The sequence below is a fragment of the Lagenorhynchus albirostris genome, chromosome 10 (assembly GCF_949774975.1).
Source record: "Lagenorhynchus albirostris chromosome 10, mLagAlb1.1, whole genome shotgun sequence".
Lineage (NCBI taxonomy): Eukaryota > Metazoa > Chordata > Mammalia > Artiodactyla > Delphinidae > Lagenorhynchus > Lagenorhynchus albirostris.
In genome coordinates this window covers 57,768,398-57,784,300 of record NC_083104.1, presented here as the reverse complement: position 1 = coordinate 57,784,300, position 15,903 = coordinate 57,768,398, and the positions used below count along the sequence as shown (strand labels likewise).

Genomic DNA, 15,903 nt, shown 5'->3' with positions numbered 1-15,903 from the left:
GCGTCTTTATTCTCGTCTTCTCCCTAGGTTTTTCATGAACTTTTTTTTTTTTTTAGATTCCATATATATGTGTTAGCGTACGGTATTTGTTTTCATCTTTCTGACTTACTTCACTCTGTATGACAGACTCTAGGTCCATCCACCTCACTACAAATAACTAAATTTCGTTTCTTTTTATGGCTGAGTAATATTCCATTGTATATATGTGCCACATCTTCTTTATCCATTCATCTCTCGATGGACACTTAGGTTGCTTCCATGTCATGGCTATTGTAAATAGAGCTGCAATGAATATTGTGGTGCATGACTCTTTTTGAATTATGGTTTTCTCAGGGTATATGCCCCGTAGTGGGATTGCTGGGTCTTATGGTAGTCCTATTTTTAGGTTTTTAAGGAACCTCCATACTGTTCTCCATAGTGGCTGTATCAAGTTACGTTCTCACCAACAGTGTATGAGGGTTCCCTTTTCTCCACACCCTCTCCAGCATTTATTGTTTGTAGATTTTTTGATGATGGCCATTCTGACTGGTGTGAGATGATATCTCATTGTAGTTTTGATTTGCATTTCTCTAATGATTAATGATGTTGAGCATTCTTTCATGTGTTTGTTGGCAATCTGTATATCTTCTTTGGAGAAATGTCTATTTAGGTCTTCTGCGCACATTTGGATTGGCTGTTTGTTTTTTTGATATTCAGCTGCATGAACTGCCTGTAAATACTGGGGATAAATTCTTTGTCAGTTGCTTCATTTGTAAATATTTTTCCCATTCTGAGGGTTGTCTTTTCCTCTTGTTTACGGTTTCCTTTGTTGTGCAAAAGTTTTAAGTCTCATTAGGTCCCATTTGTTTATTTTTGTTTTTATTTCTATTTCTCTAGGAGCTGGGTCAAAAAGGATTTGCTGTGATTTATGTCATAGAATGTTCTGCCTATGTTTTCCTCTATGAGATTTATAGTATCTGACCTTACATTTAGGTCTTTAATACATTTTGAGTTTATTTTTGTGTATGGTGTTAGGGAGTGTTCTATTTCACACTTTTACATGTACTTGTCCAGTTTTCACAGCACCACTTATTGAAGCTGTTGTCTTTTCTCTATTGTACATTCTTGTTTACTTTATCAAAGAGAGGTGACCATATGTGTGTGGGTTTATCTCTCAGCTTTCTATCGTGTTCCATTGATCTATATTTCTGTTTTTTTTGCCAGTACCATACTGTCTTGATTACTGTAGCTTTGTAGGATAGTTTGAAGTCCAGGAGACTGATTCCTCCACCTCCGTTTTTCTGTCTCAAGACTGCTTTGGCTATTCGGGGTCTTTTGTGTTTCCCTACAAATTGTGAAATTTTCTGTTCTAGTTCTGTGAAAAATGCCAGTGTTATTTGATAGGGATCGTACTAAATCTGTAGATTGCTTTGGGTAGTATAGTCATTTTCACAATGTTGATTCTTCCAATCCAAGAACATGGTATATCTCTCCATCTATTTGTATCATATTTAATTTCTTTCATCAGTGTCTTATATTTTTCTGCATACAGGTCATTTGTCTCCTTAGGTAGGTTTATTCCTAAGTATTTTATTCTTTTTGTTGTAATGGTAAATAGGAGTGTTTTCTTAATTTCACTTTCATATTTTTCATCATTAGTGAACAGGAATTCAAGAGACTTCTGTGCATTAATTTTGTGTCCTGCTACTTTACCAAATTCATTGATTAGCTCTAGTTTTCTGGTAGCATCTTTAGGATTCTCTATGTATAGTATCATGTCATCTGCAAAGGGTGACAGCTTCACTTCTTCTTTTATGATTTGGATTCCTTTTATTTCTTTTTCTTCTCTGATTGCTGTGGCTAAAACTTCCAAAACTATGTTGAATAAGAGTGGTGAGAGTGGGCAACCTTGTCTTGTTCCTGATCTTAGTGGAAATGCTTTCAGTTTTTTACCATTGAGGATGATGTTGGCTGTGGGTTTTTCATATATGGCCTTTATTATGTTGAGGAAAGTTCCCTCTATGCCTACTTTCTGCAGGGTTTTTATCATAACTCAGTGTTGAATTTTGTTGAAAGCTTTCTCTGCATCTATTGAGAGGATCATATGGTTTTTCTCCTTCAGTTTGTTAATATGGTGTATCACATTGATTGATTTGCCTATATTGAAGAATACTTGCATGCTTGGAATAAATCCCCCTTGATCATGGTGTATGATCCTTTTAATGTGTTGTTGGATTCTGTTTGCTAGTATTTTGTTGAGGATTTTTGCAAAGATGTTCATCAGTGTTATTGGTCTGTAGTTTTCTTTTTTTGTGACATCTTTGTCAGGTTTTGGTATCAGGGTGATGGTGGCTTCTAGAATGAGTTTGGGAGTGTTCCTCCTTCTGCTATATTTTGGAAGAGTTTGAGAAGGATAGGTATTAAGTTTTCTCTAAATGTTTGATAGAATTCGCCTGTGAAGCCATCCTGTCCTGGGCTTTTCTTTGTTGGTAGATTTTTTTTTTTTTTGCGGTACGCGGGCCTCTCACTGTTGTGGCTTCTCCCGTTGTGGACCACAGGCTCTGGATGCACAGGCTCAGCAGCCATGGCTCATGGGCCCAGCTGCTCTGCGGCATGTGGTATCTTCCCGGACCGGGGCACAAACCCGTGTCCCCTGCATCGGCATGCAGATTCTCAACAACTGCGCCACCAGGGAAGCCCTGTTGGTAGATTTTTAATCATTTCAATTTCAGTGCTTGTGATTGGTCTGTTTATATTTTCTATTTCTTCCTGGTACAGTGTCAGAACGTTGTGCATTTCTAAGAATTTGTTGATTTCTTCCAGGTTGCCCATTATTGACATATAGTTGCTTGTATTAATGTCTCATGGTTCTTTGTATTTCTGCAGTGTCAGTTCTTACTTCTCCTTTTTCATTTCTAATTCCATTGATTTGTGTCTTCTCTCATTTTTTCTTGATGAGTCTGGCTGATGGTTTATCAATTTTGTTTATCTTCTCAAAGAACCATCATTTGGCTTTATTGATCTTTGCTATCATTTCCTTCATTTCTTTTTCATTTATTTCTGATCTGATCTGTATGATTTCTTTCCTTCTGCTAACTTTGTGGGGGGTGTTCTTCTTTTTCTAGTTGCTTTAGGTGTAAGTTTAGGTTGTTTATTTGAGATGTTTCTTATTTCTTAAGGTAGGATTGTATTGCTATAAATTTCCCTCATAGAACTGCTTTTGCTGTATCCCATAAGTTTTGGGTCATCATGTATTCATTGTCATTTTTTCTAGGTATTTTTGGATTTCCCCTTTGATTTCTTCAGTGATCTCTTGACTATTTAGCAGTGTATTGTTTAGCCTCCACGTGTTTGTATTTTTTACATATTTTTTCCTGTAATTGATATCTAGTCTCATAGCATTGTGGTCAGAAAAGATATTTGATACAACTTCAATTTTCTTAAGTTTACCAAAGCTTGATTTGTGACCCAAGATATGATCTATCCTGGAGAATGTTCCATGAGCACTTGAGAAGAAAGTGTATTATTTTGTTTTTGGATGGAATGTCCTAAAAATATCAAGTAAGTCCATCTTGTTTAAAGTGTCATTTAAAGCTTGTGTTTCCTTATTTCTTTTCATTTTGGATCATCTGTCCATTGTTGAAAGTGGGGTTTTAAAGCCCCCTACTATGATTTTGTTACTGTCAATTTCCCCTTTTATGGCTGTTCGTATTTGCCTTATGTGTTGAGTTGCTCCTATGTTGGGTGCATAAATATTTACAATTTTTATATCTTCTTCTTGGATTGATCCCTTGATCATTATGTAGTGTCCTTCTTTGTCTCTTGTAATGGTCTTTGTTTTAAAGTCTATTTTGTCTGATATAAGAATTGCTACTGCAGCTTTCTTTTTATTTCCATTTGCATGGTATAGCTTTTTCCATCTCACTTTCAGTCTGTATGTGTCCCTAGGTCTAAAGTGGGTCTCTTGTAGACAGAATAAATATGGGTCTTGTTTTTGTATCCATTCAGCCAGTCTATGTCTTTTGGTTGGAGCATTTAATCCATTTACATTTAAGGTAATTATCAATATGTATGTTCCTATTACCATTTTCTTAATTGTTTGGGGTTTGTTATTGTAGGTCTTTTCCTTCTCTTGCGTATCTTGCCTAGAGAAGTTCCTTTAGCATTTGTTGTAAAGCTGGTTTGGTTATGCTGAATTCTCTTGTTTTTTTCTTGTCTGTAAAGGTTTTAATTTCTCCATCAAACCTGAATGAGATCCTTGCTTTGTAGAGTAATCTTGGTTGTAGGTTTTTCCCTTTCATCACTTTAAATATGTCCTGCCAGGCCCTTTTGGCTTGCAGAGTTTCTGCTGAAGGATCAGCTGTTAAGCATATTGGGATTCCATTGTTTTTTATTTGTTGCTTTTTCCTTGCTGCTTTTACTATTTTTTTCTTTGTATTTAATTTTTGATAGTTTGATTACTATGTGTCTTGGTGTGTTTCTTCTTGGATTTATCCTGTAAGGGACTCTTTATGCTTCCTGGATTTGATTAACTATTTCCTTTCCCATATTAGGGACGTTTTTAAGTATAATTTCTTCAAATACTTTCTGAGTCCCTTTCTTTTTCTCTTCTTCTTCTGGCATCCCTATAATTCGAATGTTGGTGCATTTAACATTGTCCCAGAGGTCTCTGAGACTGTCCTAAATTCTTTTCGTTCTTTTTTCTTTATTCTGCTCTGCAGTAGTTATTTCCACTAGTTTATCTTCCAGTTCACTTATTCGTTCTTCTGCCTCAGTTATTCTGCTATTGATCCCTTGTAGAGAATTTTTATTTCATTTACTGTGTTGTTAATGATTGTTATTTGCTCTTTAGTTTTTCTAAGTCCTTGTTAAACGTTTCTTGTATTTTCTCCACTCTATTTTCTATCATCTTTACTAACACTCTGAATTATTTTTCAGGTAGACTGCCTATTTCTTCTTCATTTGTTAGGTTTGGTGGGTTTTTACCTGCTCCTTCATCTGCTGTGTGTTTCTGTGTCTTCTCATTTTGCTTAACTTACTGTGTTTGGGGTCTCCTTTTTGCAGGCTGCAGGTTCGTGGTTCCTGTTGTTTTTCGTGTCTGCCCCTAGTGGCTAAGGTTGGTTCAGTGGGTTGTGTAAGCTTCCTGGTGGAGGGGAGTAGTCCCTGTGTTCTGGCAGATGAGGCTATATCTTGTCTTTCTTGTGGGCAGGTCCACGTCTGGTGGTGTGTTTTGGGGTGTCTGTGACCTTATTATGATTTTAGGCCGCCTCTCTGTTAATAGGTTGGGTTGTGTTCCTGTCTTGCTAGTTGTTTGGCATAGGGTGTCCAGCACTGTAGCTTGCTGGTCGTTGAGTGGAGCTGGATCTTGGCGTTGAGATGGAGATCTCTGGGAGATTTTCTCCATTTGATATTACGTGGAGCTGGGAGGTCTCTGGTGGATCAATGTCCTGAGCTTGGCTCTCTCACCTCAGAAGCACAGCCCTGACACCTTGCTGGAGCATGAAGAGCCTGTCATCCACACAGCTCAGAATAAAAGGAACAAAAAGGAAAGAAAGAAAAAGATAAAATTAAATTAAATTAAAAAGTTATTAAGATAAAAACCAAAACATAATTATTAAAAAAAATTTTTTTCAATAATTTAAAAAGAAGAGAACAACCAAACCAAAAAACAAATCTACCAATGATAACAAGCACTGAAAACTATACTAAAACAAAACACAAAATAAAAAACGGACAGACAGAACCCTAGGACAAATGGTAAAAGCAAAGCTGTACAGACAAAATCACACACAGAAACATATGCATACACACTCACAAAAAGGGAAAAAGGGAATATATATGTATATATATATTGGTGGTCCCAAAGTTCACTTCCTTAATTTGGGATGATTCGTTGTCTATTCAGATATTCCACAGATGCATTGTACATCAAGTTGACTGTGGAGATTTAATCCACTGCTCCTGAGGCTGCTAGGAGAGATTTCCTTTTCTCTTCTTTGTTTGCACTGTTCCTGAGATTCAGCCTTGGATTTGGCCTTGCCTCTGCATGTAGGTAGTCTGAGGGCGTCTGTTCTTCGCTCAGACAGGACGAGGTTAAAGAAGTATCTGGTTCGGGGGCTCTGGCTCACTCAGACCAGGAGGGTTTTGGAGTGCAGGGCGAGCCTGCCATGGCAGAGGCTGGCATGACGTTGCACCAGCCAGAGGTACGCCATGTGTTCTCCCAAGGAAGTTGTCCCTGGATCACGGGACCCTGGCATTGACAGGTTCCACAGACTCCCAGGAGAAGAGGTGTGGATAGTGACCTGTGCTTGCACACAGTCTTCTTGGTGGCTGCAGCAGCAGCCTTAGCATCTCATGCCTGTCTCTGGGCTCTGCACTGATAGCTACGGCTTGCTCCCATCTCTGGAGCTCCTTTAAGCAGTGCTCTTAATCCCCTCTCCTAGTGCACCAGGAAACAAAGAGGCAAGAAAAAGTCTCTTGCCTCTTTGGCAGTTCCAGACCTTTTCCCAGACTCCCTCCCGGCTAGCTGTGGTGCACTAGCCCCTTCAGGCTGTGTTCACACAGCCAACCCCAGTCCTCTCGCTGGGATCTGACCTCCAAAGCCCGAGCCTCAGCTCCAAGCCACGACTCATCCCGGCAGGTGAGCAGACTAGCCTCTCGGGTTGGTGAGTGCTGGTCGGCACCGATCATCTGTGCGGGAATCTCTCTGCTTTGCCCTCTGCACCCCTGTTGCTGACCTCTGCTCCATGGCTCCAGAGCTTCCCCCCTCCTCCACCCACAGTCTCTGCCCACAAAGGGACTTCCTAGTGTGGGGAAAACTTTCCTCCTTCACAGCTCCCTCCCACTGGTGCGGGTCCCATCCCTATTCTTTTGTCTCTGTTTTTTCTTTTTTCTTTTGCTCTACCCAGGTATGTGGGGAGTTTCTTGCCCTTTGGGAGGTCTGAGGTCTTCTGCCAGCGTTCACTAGATGTTCTGTAGGAGTTGTTCCACATGTAGACGTATTTCTGATGTATTTGTGGGGACGAAGGTGATCTCCATGTCTTACTCCTCTGCCATCTTGAAGCTCCTCCTGTCTCCTTCTTAAATCATTCCTTGTCTTCAATGCCTTGTAAGGTAAAATCCAAACTCCTGACCATGACTAATAAAGGTCCTTCAAGATGTGACCCCTGTCTATTTATCATATCTGTTGTTGAGCCCTGTCTCACTCACACTCACCCCCTCCTGCTCTGAAGTAGTAGCTGCTCAGGTCATGCTTTTTCTTGCCTCTGAGACTTGATGAGTGCTGATGCCATACCTGTCAGTCTTCTTCATTCCATTTCACTTGAGTAGTTAATTTCTCTTTCTTTTCAAGGTTTGATGAATGAAAAAAAAGTGAGTCACTCCTTATCTCTTGTGTAATTGCTTTTCTGCTTGACTGTAATTTCCATGAGGGCTACTTCAGTGCCACCTGTTTGATTTTTAGTGTTTTACAAAATAGACTGAATATCTATATGTATCTGCTGTGTTTTTTAATCGTTATTGTACTGTTACATGTGTAGCCAGGAATAATGAAAATGAAAGAATATATTGAGAAGTGAGAGAGGAGAGAAAATGCAGCTAGTTTCTATGGGAAGGTAAGGTTTGTCCTAGAAAATATGGACAAATGAAAATCATTTTTAAGAACCTATTTGAAAATAGGTCATATTCTCTAATGTAAGCATAAAGTTGATCCTATTTTGGCAAGCTTCACTTTCAGTGCTGGTAATATTAGGAGATGTCTCCCCTACCCCCAGGGAAGATCTGGGAACAGCTATGAGAATTAGTAGGTAACATGACATTGAAGAAAGCTGTGGAGTCTTGAGCTGTTTGGTGAAGGGTCTCTCATGCCTCCTTCCCACCAATGTTTGGTTAATGTCCTGAATAACACTGAGGGAGGTTGTCATTGGTGGTGAGAACTGATTCATGAACCTATGTGTTGCCCTCATTAATCTACACATTAGATTCCCAGCTTTGTAAATGGAACTTTCATGAAGATTTATGAAATTTAACAGAAGAATTTGATCATCATATAAGTGGATTTAAAAAATGAACTATCAATTTGCAATTTGAGGGTGGGGGCTGGGCTGTAAATTTATCTTTACTTAACAAATATCTCTGGAAATACAGTGTAAATGCACAGTATAACAAAGTTGCAGATCAAATGCTTAAGAGAACAAACATTAAGAGAACCCACTTAAGTGCTAAGAATAGTTGGGTAGTTATGTTTCCTTCATATTAATACAGTAATTAAATCCCTTTATCCTTTCCTCTGAAATATTATTTTGTAATTTTTACTTCTCCTCAATTCAGAAAATAATCAATAAAGCTTTAATTGAAACTCACACTCATCTATTTGTCCTACTTTCATACCCCAAAATCTACAGCTTAGTCAAGAATCAGAAAAAGGTTGAAATGAAGGACACAATGCATAAACAAAATAAACTGGAAACTATTAATGTGAGAGTTTTAATCTTACCAGGCCACAACAATCTCTGGTGTATTTGTAAAGTGTTTAATCATCCCTGATAATTTTTATATGCTACCAAAGTAGATAGTTAAAAAAAATTAAGCAAAGTGTTGCTGTTTAACAAATTGCCTCCTCTGTTCCCCCCCACACTTTATAGGTCTAACTGGTTTGATTATATGAGCACATCCTATGGAACAGAGATCTCATTTATATTACTGCCAATATCTCTTTTTGCAATAATTGAACATCTAAAAGATTTCATTTACAAGCTTGGTTAGTCTGACTGACCTGTGAACAGGTCTGTCCCAACATCAGTGCTGTGACCACAGAAACATGAGCACCAAGTGCTGGATGAGAAGCATGATGGAAATGGCAGTGTCAACATGGCACAGGCAGACTCACTTTCTTCAAAAATAGCTTGATTATGGTGAAGGTATTATTTGGTTTCCTAGAAACCAAATTTCATTCTAGTTTTTTCTATTGTGTTCATTTCCATTTAATTAGTTGTCTTAGTAAACTGCTAACATAGCCTATTTAAGGTAAAATGCCCTTCTTCCAAAAAAGAACTGAAAATTTCCATCTCTGATTTTTTCAAATTTTACAATCAATCATTAATTAATTAATCTGGTATTTTTTTCTGCCAAAATGTTTATTTATTTTTTCCAAATGTTTATTAGTGTCTAAGTCTTGATTTCAAAAAGCCAAAATGTTGTGTAGAAGTTTTTATGAATAACTAGACATGGATTAATGAGTTAATGCAGCTAACGTGTTCTATCCTGATTTTATATATATACACCAGTTCCTAGGAAAATTATATCTAACTACCAGAGTAATTATATTCCAAACCACAAATAATTGTCATAATTTTAATTAACACCTCTCTAATTGTAACAGTGTGTTTACAAACCTTGATTGCTATAGTTTCTAAAATATAAAATGGAATAATAATGTCCATTCAAATTAAATAACTTGTTGTGTTTGAATTCATTTGACCACTTTTAACTTGTACGTAACATAATTAAATAACATGATAAATTAAAACAAAAGTAAGGCAATATGGCTTTATGAAATTGAAATGAAAGTCATAGAGCTAATACCATAATTTACTTTTTCTAGCCAAGTCATATATGCTTTTAAAATTGAAAATAATATAACAATATAAAAATTACACATGCATACGTCAGTTACAATAGTTTTAAACTTTTAACCTGAATTTCATTCATATCAGAAAACAAGAGCGATTATTTTTCTTTTTTTATTGAATTATATTTGACTTACAATATTATATTAATTTCAATTTATATATAGCATAGTAATTCAATATTTTAATAGATTTACTCCATTTAAGTTGTTATAAAATATTGACTGTATTCCATCTTCTGAACACTACATTCTTGTAACTTATTTTACACTTATTTTACACCAGTTTGTACCTCTTAATAATCTTCACTGATTTTGCCTATACCCCATGCTTCTCCTCTCTGGTAACCACTAGTTTTTTCTCTGTATCTGTGAGTATGTTCATGTTTTGTTGTATTTGTTTGTTTTTTAAAAATTTTTTCAAGAGTCCACATATAAGTGAAAACATAGTATTTGTCTTTGTCTGACTTATTTCACTAAACATAACACCCTCCAGGTCCATTCATGTTGCTGCAAATGGCAAAATTTCATTCTTTTCTATGGCTGAGTAGTATTTCATTGCATATATATACCACATCTTCTTTATCTATTCATCTGTTAATGGACATTTAGGTTGCTTCCATATCTTGGCTATTGTTCCTGTGGTTTGTTTTTCTTCTTTATTGTTCCCATTGTTGTTGATGTAAGTAAACATCACTTCTGAAGCGTACACAAAATTTTATAATGATATTTTAGCAAAATGTTCTATTATTTTGAATTCTTTTATTTAATCATTTATTCATTGAACAAATATTTACTGAATAACTGTTCATCTTCAAGTGATTGCTTTAATTGCCAACTGTATTATTTGGGATATGGGATAAGCTTCCATTATAAGGAGATCCACAATTCAGTGGCCCAAACAAGAGAAACATTTATCTCCTTCACACATAATAAAGCAAGGCAAGTAGGTGGACTTTACTCCATGACACCGTTCAGGCTTCCAGGTTAGTGGAATGCCATCTGTCTTAGTTCAGGCTGCTATAACATGATACCATAGACTGGGTGGCTTATAAACAAGAGAAATTTATTTCCTATAGATCTGGAGGCTGGGAGTCCCAGGTCAGGATGCCAGCATGGCTGGGTTCTGGTGAAGCCTTCTTCTGGGTTGCAGACTGCTGTCTTCTTGTATCTTCACATGGTAGAAAGAGAGCAAGAGAGCTCTCTGGGGGTCCCGCTTTTTAAGAGCACTAATGCATTCATTAGGGCTCCACCCTCCATATCTAATTTAATTCCCAAATGTCTCATCTCTTAATACCATCACAATGGGTATTGAGATTTCAACAAACAAATTTTGGAAAATAGTAAGATACTGTCCATTACACCATCGTTAATGTCTTCCAAAGTGGCTCCAATCATTGACGTTTGCAGCCAGTTACATGAAAGCTGAGAAGAAGTAGAGGACAGTGAATTTAACTTTATGAAAATCATGAATAATTTGTATACATAACTCTGCACATGGTCACACTCAAATGTAAGGAATACTAGAAAATGTAGTCTTGAGATTGTCAGTCTCTCTTATTGAAAGAAGAGCCAAATGGATTTTGGAACAGCTTGAAGTCTTCTGGGGCCCAGCCCTCTCATCATCCAAATATGAGTGAATACCCGTCTTCTCATTCAAACAAAGAAACATAAAAAAAATACCTACATTCTGCTTAAAAGAGAAAATCCAAGTTCAATTCCAATTATTGCAACCAGATCAAAATCTAGAGTCTGGGAAGATTAGGTCTTCACATGGTTCTTTCAAGTCTCACAACCTATAAAATGATAGACAGAATATCTTTCTTGTTCTTGACCTTCTTCCCCATACAAAATATGCAATATAAATTAGTGTAAAAGGAACAGAATAACTACAATAGAAAGGTCCTTTGGGAAACACTCCACAGGCAATAACAGTTACAAAATCCTGCTAAGTAGAGGTTAAGAAGCATCTAAGCAACAGCACTGAAACAAATTTTTTGGTGAGTGCATCTGGCAATCTTGGTTCTCTTTTCTGGGAGTTAAGCCAGATTTAGCAGAAGGTCCTTCCTTATCCTTATGGATAAATGGTCTTATCTCTGGGCATATCTGAAATGATTAAAGTAGAGCATGCCTTCATTGGGACTTCACAATTTTTGCAACATGCTTCCATACATGTTTGGGGACCTGAGGGTTGCCCCTGGGATTGTATATTGTAGCAAAGTCTAATGGGAAGATGTAAGGGCATCTTTGAACAACACTCATTGTCTCTTGCTATTGGAATGCAGAAACAGTTGACTTCTCTAATCCTGTTAAGCCCTAAATTTCTGAACCTTCTCCCATTTTTAAATTATAGAACTAACACATAAATTAGGCAGAGATAACTTCCCTTAGCAAAGCTCTATTCAATTTTGTTTCTTCTGGAAAAATGGCCCATTCTTATTTGAGCTCATAACTTCTTTAAACCTTTTTTAAAAGCAGCAAGGATTGTCAACAGTTGGGCTTTGTCCAGCTTTTTCCCATAGTGCAAAAATAGATCTAGGCTTATAGCCTGCCTTTCAGGTTTTCACTGGTGATGGCATGACAAAAGTCATCAGCTTTCCATCCTACAGTATTTTTTTTCCTTACACTTTCCACCCTCCCAGTGAACTAATAGCCCATATTTTGAGATTTTTAATGGCAGTTCTACACCCCTACATACTTATTTTTATTTTTGACTAAATTGTTGTAACAGAGATTCAAAAATCAGTGACTCAAAAAAGAGAAAAAGTTATTTTTTCCCTCATAACAATCCCTGAGGTAGGCAATGATTTAGAGTAAGTCTGCTCCAACGTGACCATTTAGACACAAGTTCCTCCCATGCTACAGTGCAGGACTTTCTAGCATTATCTGTATTTGCATGGTAGATACTAGATCATCACTTTGAGTGCATTTTACCATCTGAGGAGGTGACTGTGAACAAGTCCAAGATGAGGAGCTTGTTCTTCATTTGGAAATGAACTCAAGGTTGATACCCTCACTTCTGTGCACATCCCGTGTTTCCTGACACAGCCACAAGGGCACAGCTAGCTGCAAGCATGGCTGAGGAGTATATTTCACTCACTGTGTGGCCATTTGTCCACATAAAATATTTTCTTCTGGGAGAAATGAGAAGTAATATTTGGATAAGCAAAGGTATGGACTCTGGAAGAGTCCATTAAGATTGTTATCCATTATTTTGCATTATCCATTATTTTACAAATGTCTTGTATGTTTCATTTTCCCCTTTTAGAGTTTTGAAATTTAAAATTCCCTCTTGGTGTGTATGTATCATTTATGGTAGACAATAACAGCTTCCCTGTCATGGTCTCTCTCACTACTGTTCTTTTTCCCTCTCAGCTTCATCAATTGAAATCAAAGTTGAAATCCATTTAGAAACATAGTAATGCTACTAGATAGTGTTTTTTGCTACTGGTGTTCATACAACACACTTTGGGAAACATAATCAGGCTTACTCATGAGAAATTTACTGATTGTGAGGAAGGCAGGGAACAGCTACTCTCAGTGTCCTCATTTTCTCTTCATCCTGATACATGGGAATGCTGCTTGTTAATCACATTCTCATGACTGCCAATTCTTGATCATCCCGGAAATCAGTGAAAAAACTTCAGGACTTGGCTATACATATGTGAGGGTTCTCAATTGGGTTGCATCATTTCTATTAAGATAAACATCCAGCCACCAGCCAATGATTTTAGACTTCTGCAATCTCAAGTCTTAGAAAGATGGAGAGAAAAACTTACTACCATATTTTTCTTAGAGAATTTCTATATAATTATCCTGGGCAATGAAGCCCAGGTTATCTTTTTTTATCCCAGCTACATTACACTGAAATTGAATTAGTGCATTATCAATTGCCTCCCAGAAAGATAAAAATGGCCAAACTTCTGTCCATCTCTCTTTTCATCTCTAATATACAGACTTTTATTTTATTTTTTGCTTCTCTTTCCTTACTATCAATGAAATCTCAAGTATTTAATATAATGAGACATATGGGATTGCCTTGAAGGATAATAACAACCAAATAATTTTAGACCTTTCTTTCTTCCTTCCAACCTAACTCTTTGGCATCTATCACCCACCCTCAGCCCTTATACAATTTGATATTAAGTCATTTTCTTGCCACACTTTTATATACATAGAGGAATTAGTATATCTTGATATAATTTATAAATTTATATATACAAATTATATATGTAAATATATATGTATAAATACATAAGCTTATAAATTTAGGTTCAGGCAGAGAACTTTATTTTTCTATGTTAATTAACTTAATTTTGGTAATCATCTCACAACATATATATGTATATATAATCAAAACATCATGATGTAAAACTTACATTTAGAAAATTTTTTAGTTGTCAATTATACCTCATTAAATCCAGAAAAAAATAAAATAAAGGAAGAATGGATGTAAATTTTAATTAAACAGGGGCTTCCCTGGTGGCGCAGTGGTTGAGAGTCCACTTGCCGATGCAAGGGACGCGGGTTCAGGCCCCGGTCCGGGAAGATCCCACATGCCGTGGAGCGACTGGACCCGTGAGCCATGGCTGCTGAGCCTGCGCGTCCGGAGCCTGTGCTCCACAACAGAAGAGGCCACAACAGTGAGAGCCCGCGTATCGCAAAAAAAAAAAAAAAATTTAACTAATCATCTTTTCATCTTATTTTCAGATAGTCCAGTGAATTCAATAATATGATCAGATTCTGATTTGAACTATCCATTTCTTTTTTGCACTTTTGTCAGGTTTTGATTCATTGTTTTAATTACTTTGTAAAAGAATTTGAACATTTTCTTTTTATTCCATTGGAGTCATCTCCTTTGTTTTTTTAACATCTTTATTGGAGTATAATTGCTTTACAATGTTGTGTTAGTTTCTGTTGTACAACAAAGTGAATCAGCTAAATATATACATATATCCCCATATCCCCTCCCTCTTGCATCTCCCTCCCACCCTCCTTATCCCACCCCTCTAGGTGGTCACAAAGCACCAAACTTATCTCTTCATGTGATGCAGCTGCTTCCCACTACCTATCTATTTTACATTTGGTAGTGTATATATGTCAGTGCTACTCTCTCACTTCATGCCAGCTTACCCTTTCCCCTCTCCATGTCCTTAAGTCCATTCTCTAGGTCTGAGTCTTTATTTCTGTCCTGCCCCTAGGTTCATCAAAAACATTTTTTTTTTTAGATTCCATATATATGTATTAGCATATGGTATTTGTTTTTCCCTTTCTGACTTACTTCACTCTGTATACAGACTCTAGGTCCATCTACCTCACTACAAATAACTCAATTTCACTTTTTTATGGCTGAGTAATATTCCATTGTATAGATGAGGTAGAGAACTTTAAATGAATGAGCTTATTTGAGTGAAAAATACAGTGTATCACAAATATTTGTAGATCCCTAAATAAAATTAAAATATGCATTAATTATCCAAATACTAAGCTAAATTAAAATAATTTCCACTCTTTGTATAGTGTTTTTTTAAATTATGACTTGGTAACATTAGGCTAAGCATCTAACAAGATATTAAGTGAGAAGAAATAGCTTATGTATTTGAGAAGCCTAGGGACATACTGTGGAAGAGTTGGAAGGGAGTATAAATATAATTTCAGTGTTTGGAAGTGAAGATGAAATTGATGTATATTTCTTAAGGTAATTGCATTAAAACCCATACACAATTGACCAGATTGTCATCTTATGTAGCACTTTTCTTGGAAATAGACCTTTTATAACTCTCCTCTTGAAGTATCATACTTGTGCTTTAGAGGAAATTTGATTTATATAATTGGAGGATAGAGATAAAGTACTGAGGTGGGGTGAGAAAATCATAGCACTCTTTGTCAATTACCTGTATTTTTCTTACTGAATATTCTTCTTTGAATTCTATTATTCGATATTATTCTATTATTATTTATGTTCAAATATGTGATTTATGACTAGAGATTCTTGGAATATTACCTTAGCACACATTTTGCATTCAAATTCCATATAAGTTTTTGGGTTGACTCCTCCTGAATACAGTAACATTGATCGCTGTCTAAATCTATTGCAGTGTGCCTGAGTACTATGACTATGGTCATGGAGTAAGTGAGGATGCCTATGACAGCTACGGTAAGACCTTTACTTTACTAAAACTGTGAAATCAAAACATCCATCAGTCACTGACAACTCAGAAATTACTTCTATCTTTCTCTCCCCCAGTTTTTACAGAAGTCTAGACTACAGTGATTTATGTAATTCCAGGGTGAGGTTT

At 36.6% G+C, this 15,903-nt stretch overlaps 1 protein-coding gene across 1 annotated transcript in view; it reads left to right on the top strand.

The window, feature by feature from the left end:
• Positions 1 to 15,903, top strand: part of KHDRBS2 (KH RNA binding domain containing, signal transduction associated 2) — a 685,450-nt gene that overhangs the window by 644,293 nt on the left and 25,254 nt on the right. Inside the window, exon 8 of the mRNA XM_060164098.1 lies at positions 15,703 to 15,761. Within this exon, the coding sequence (XP_060020081.1) occupies positions 15,703 to 15,761 (59 nt within the window). The remainder of the gene's footprint in view (positions 1 to 15,702; positions 15,762 to 15,903) is intronic.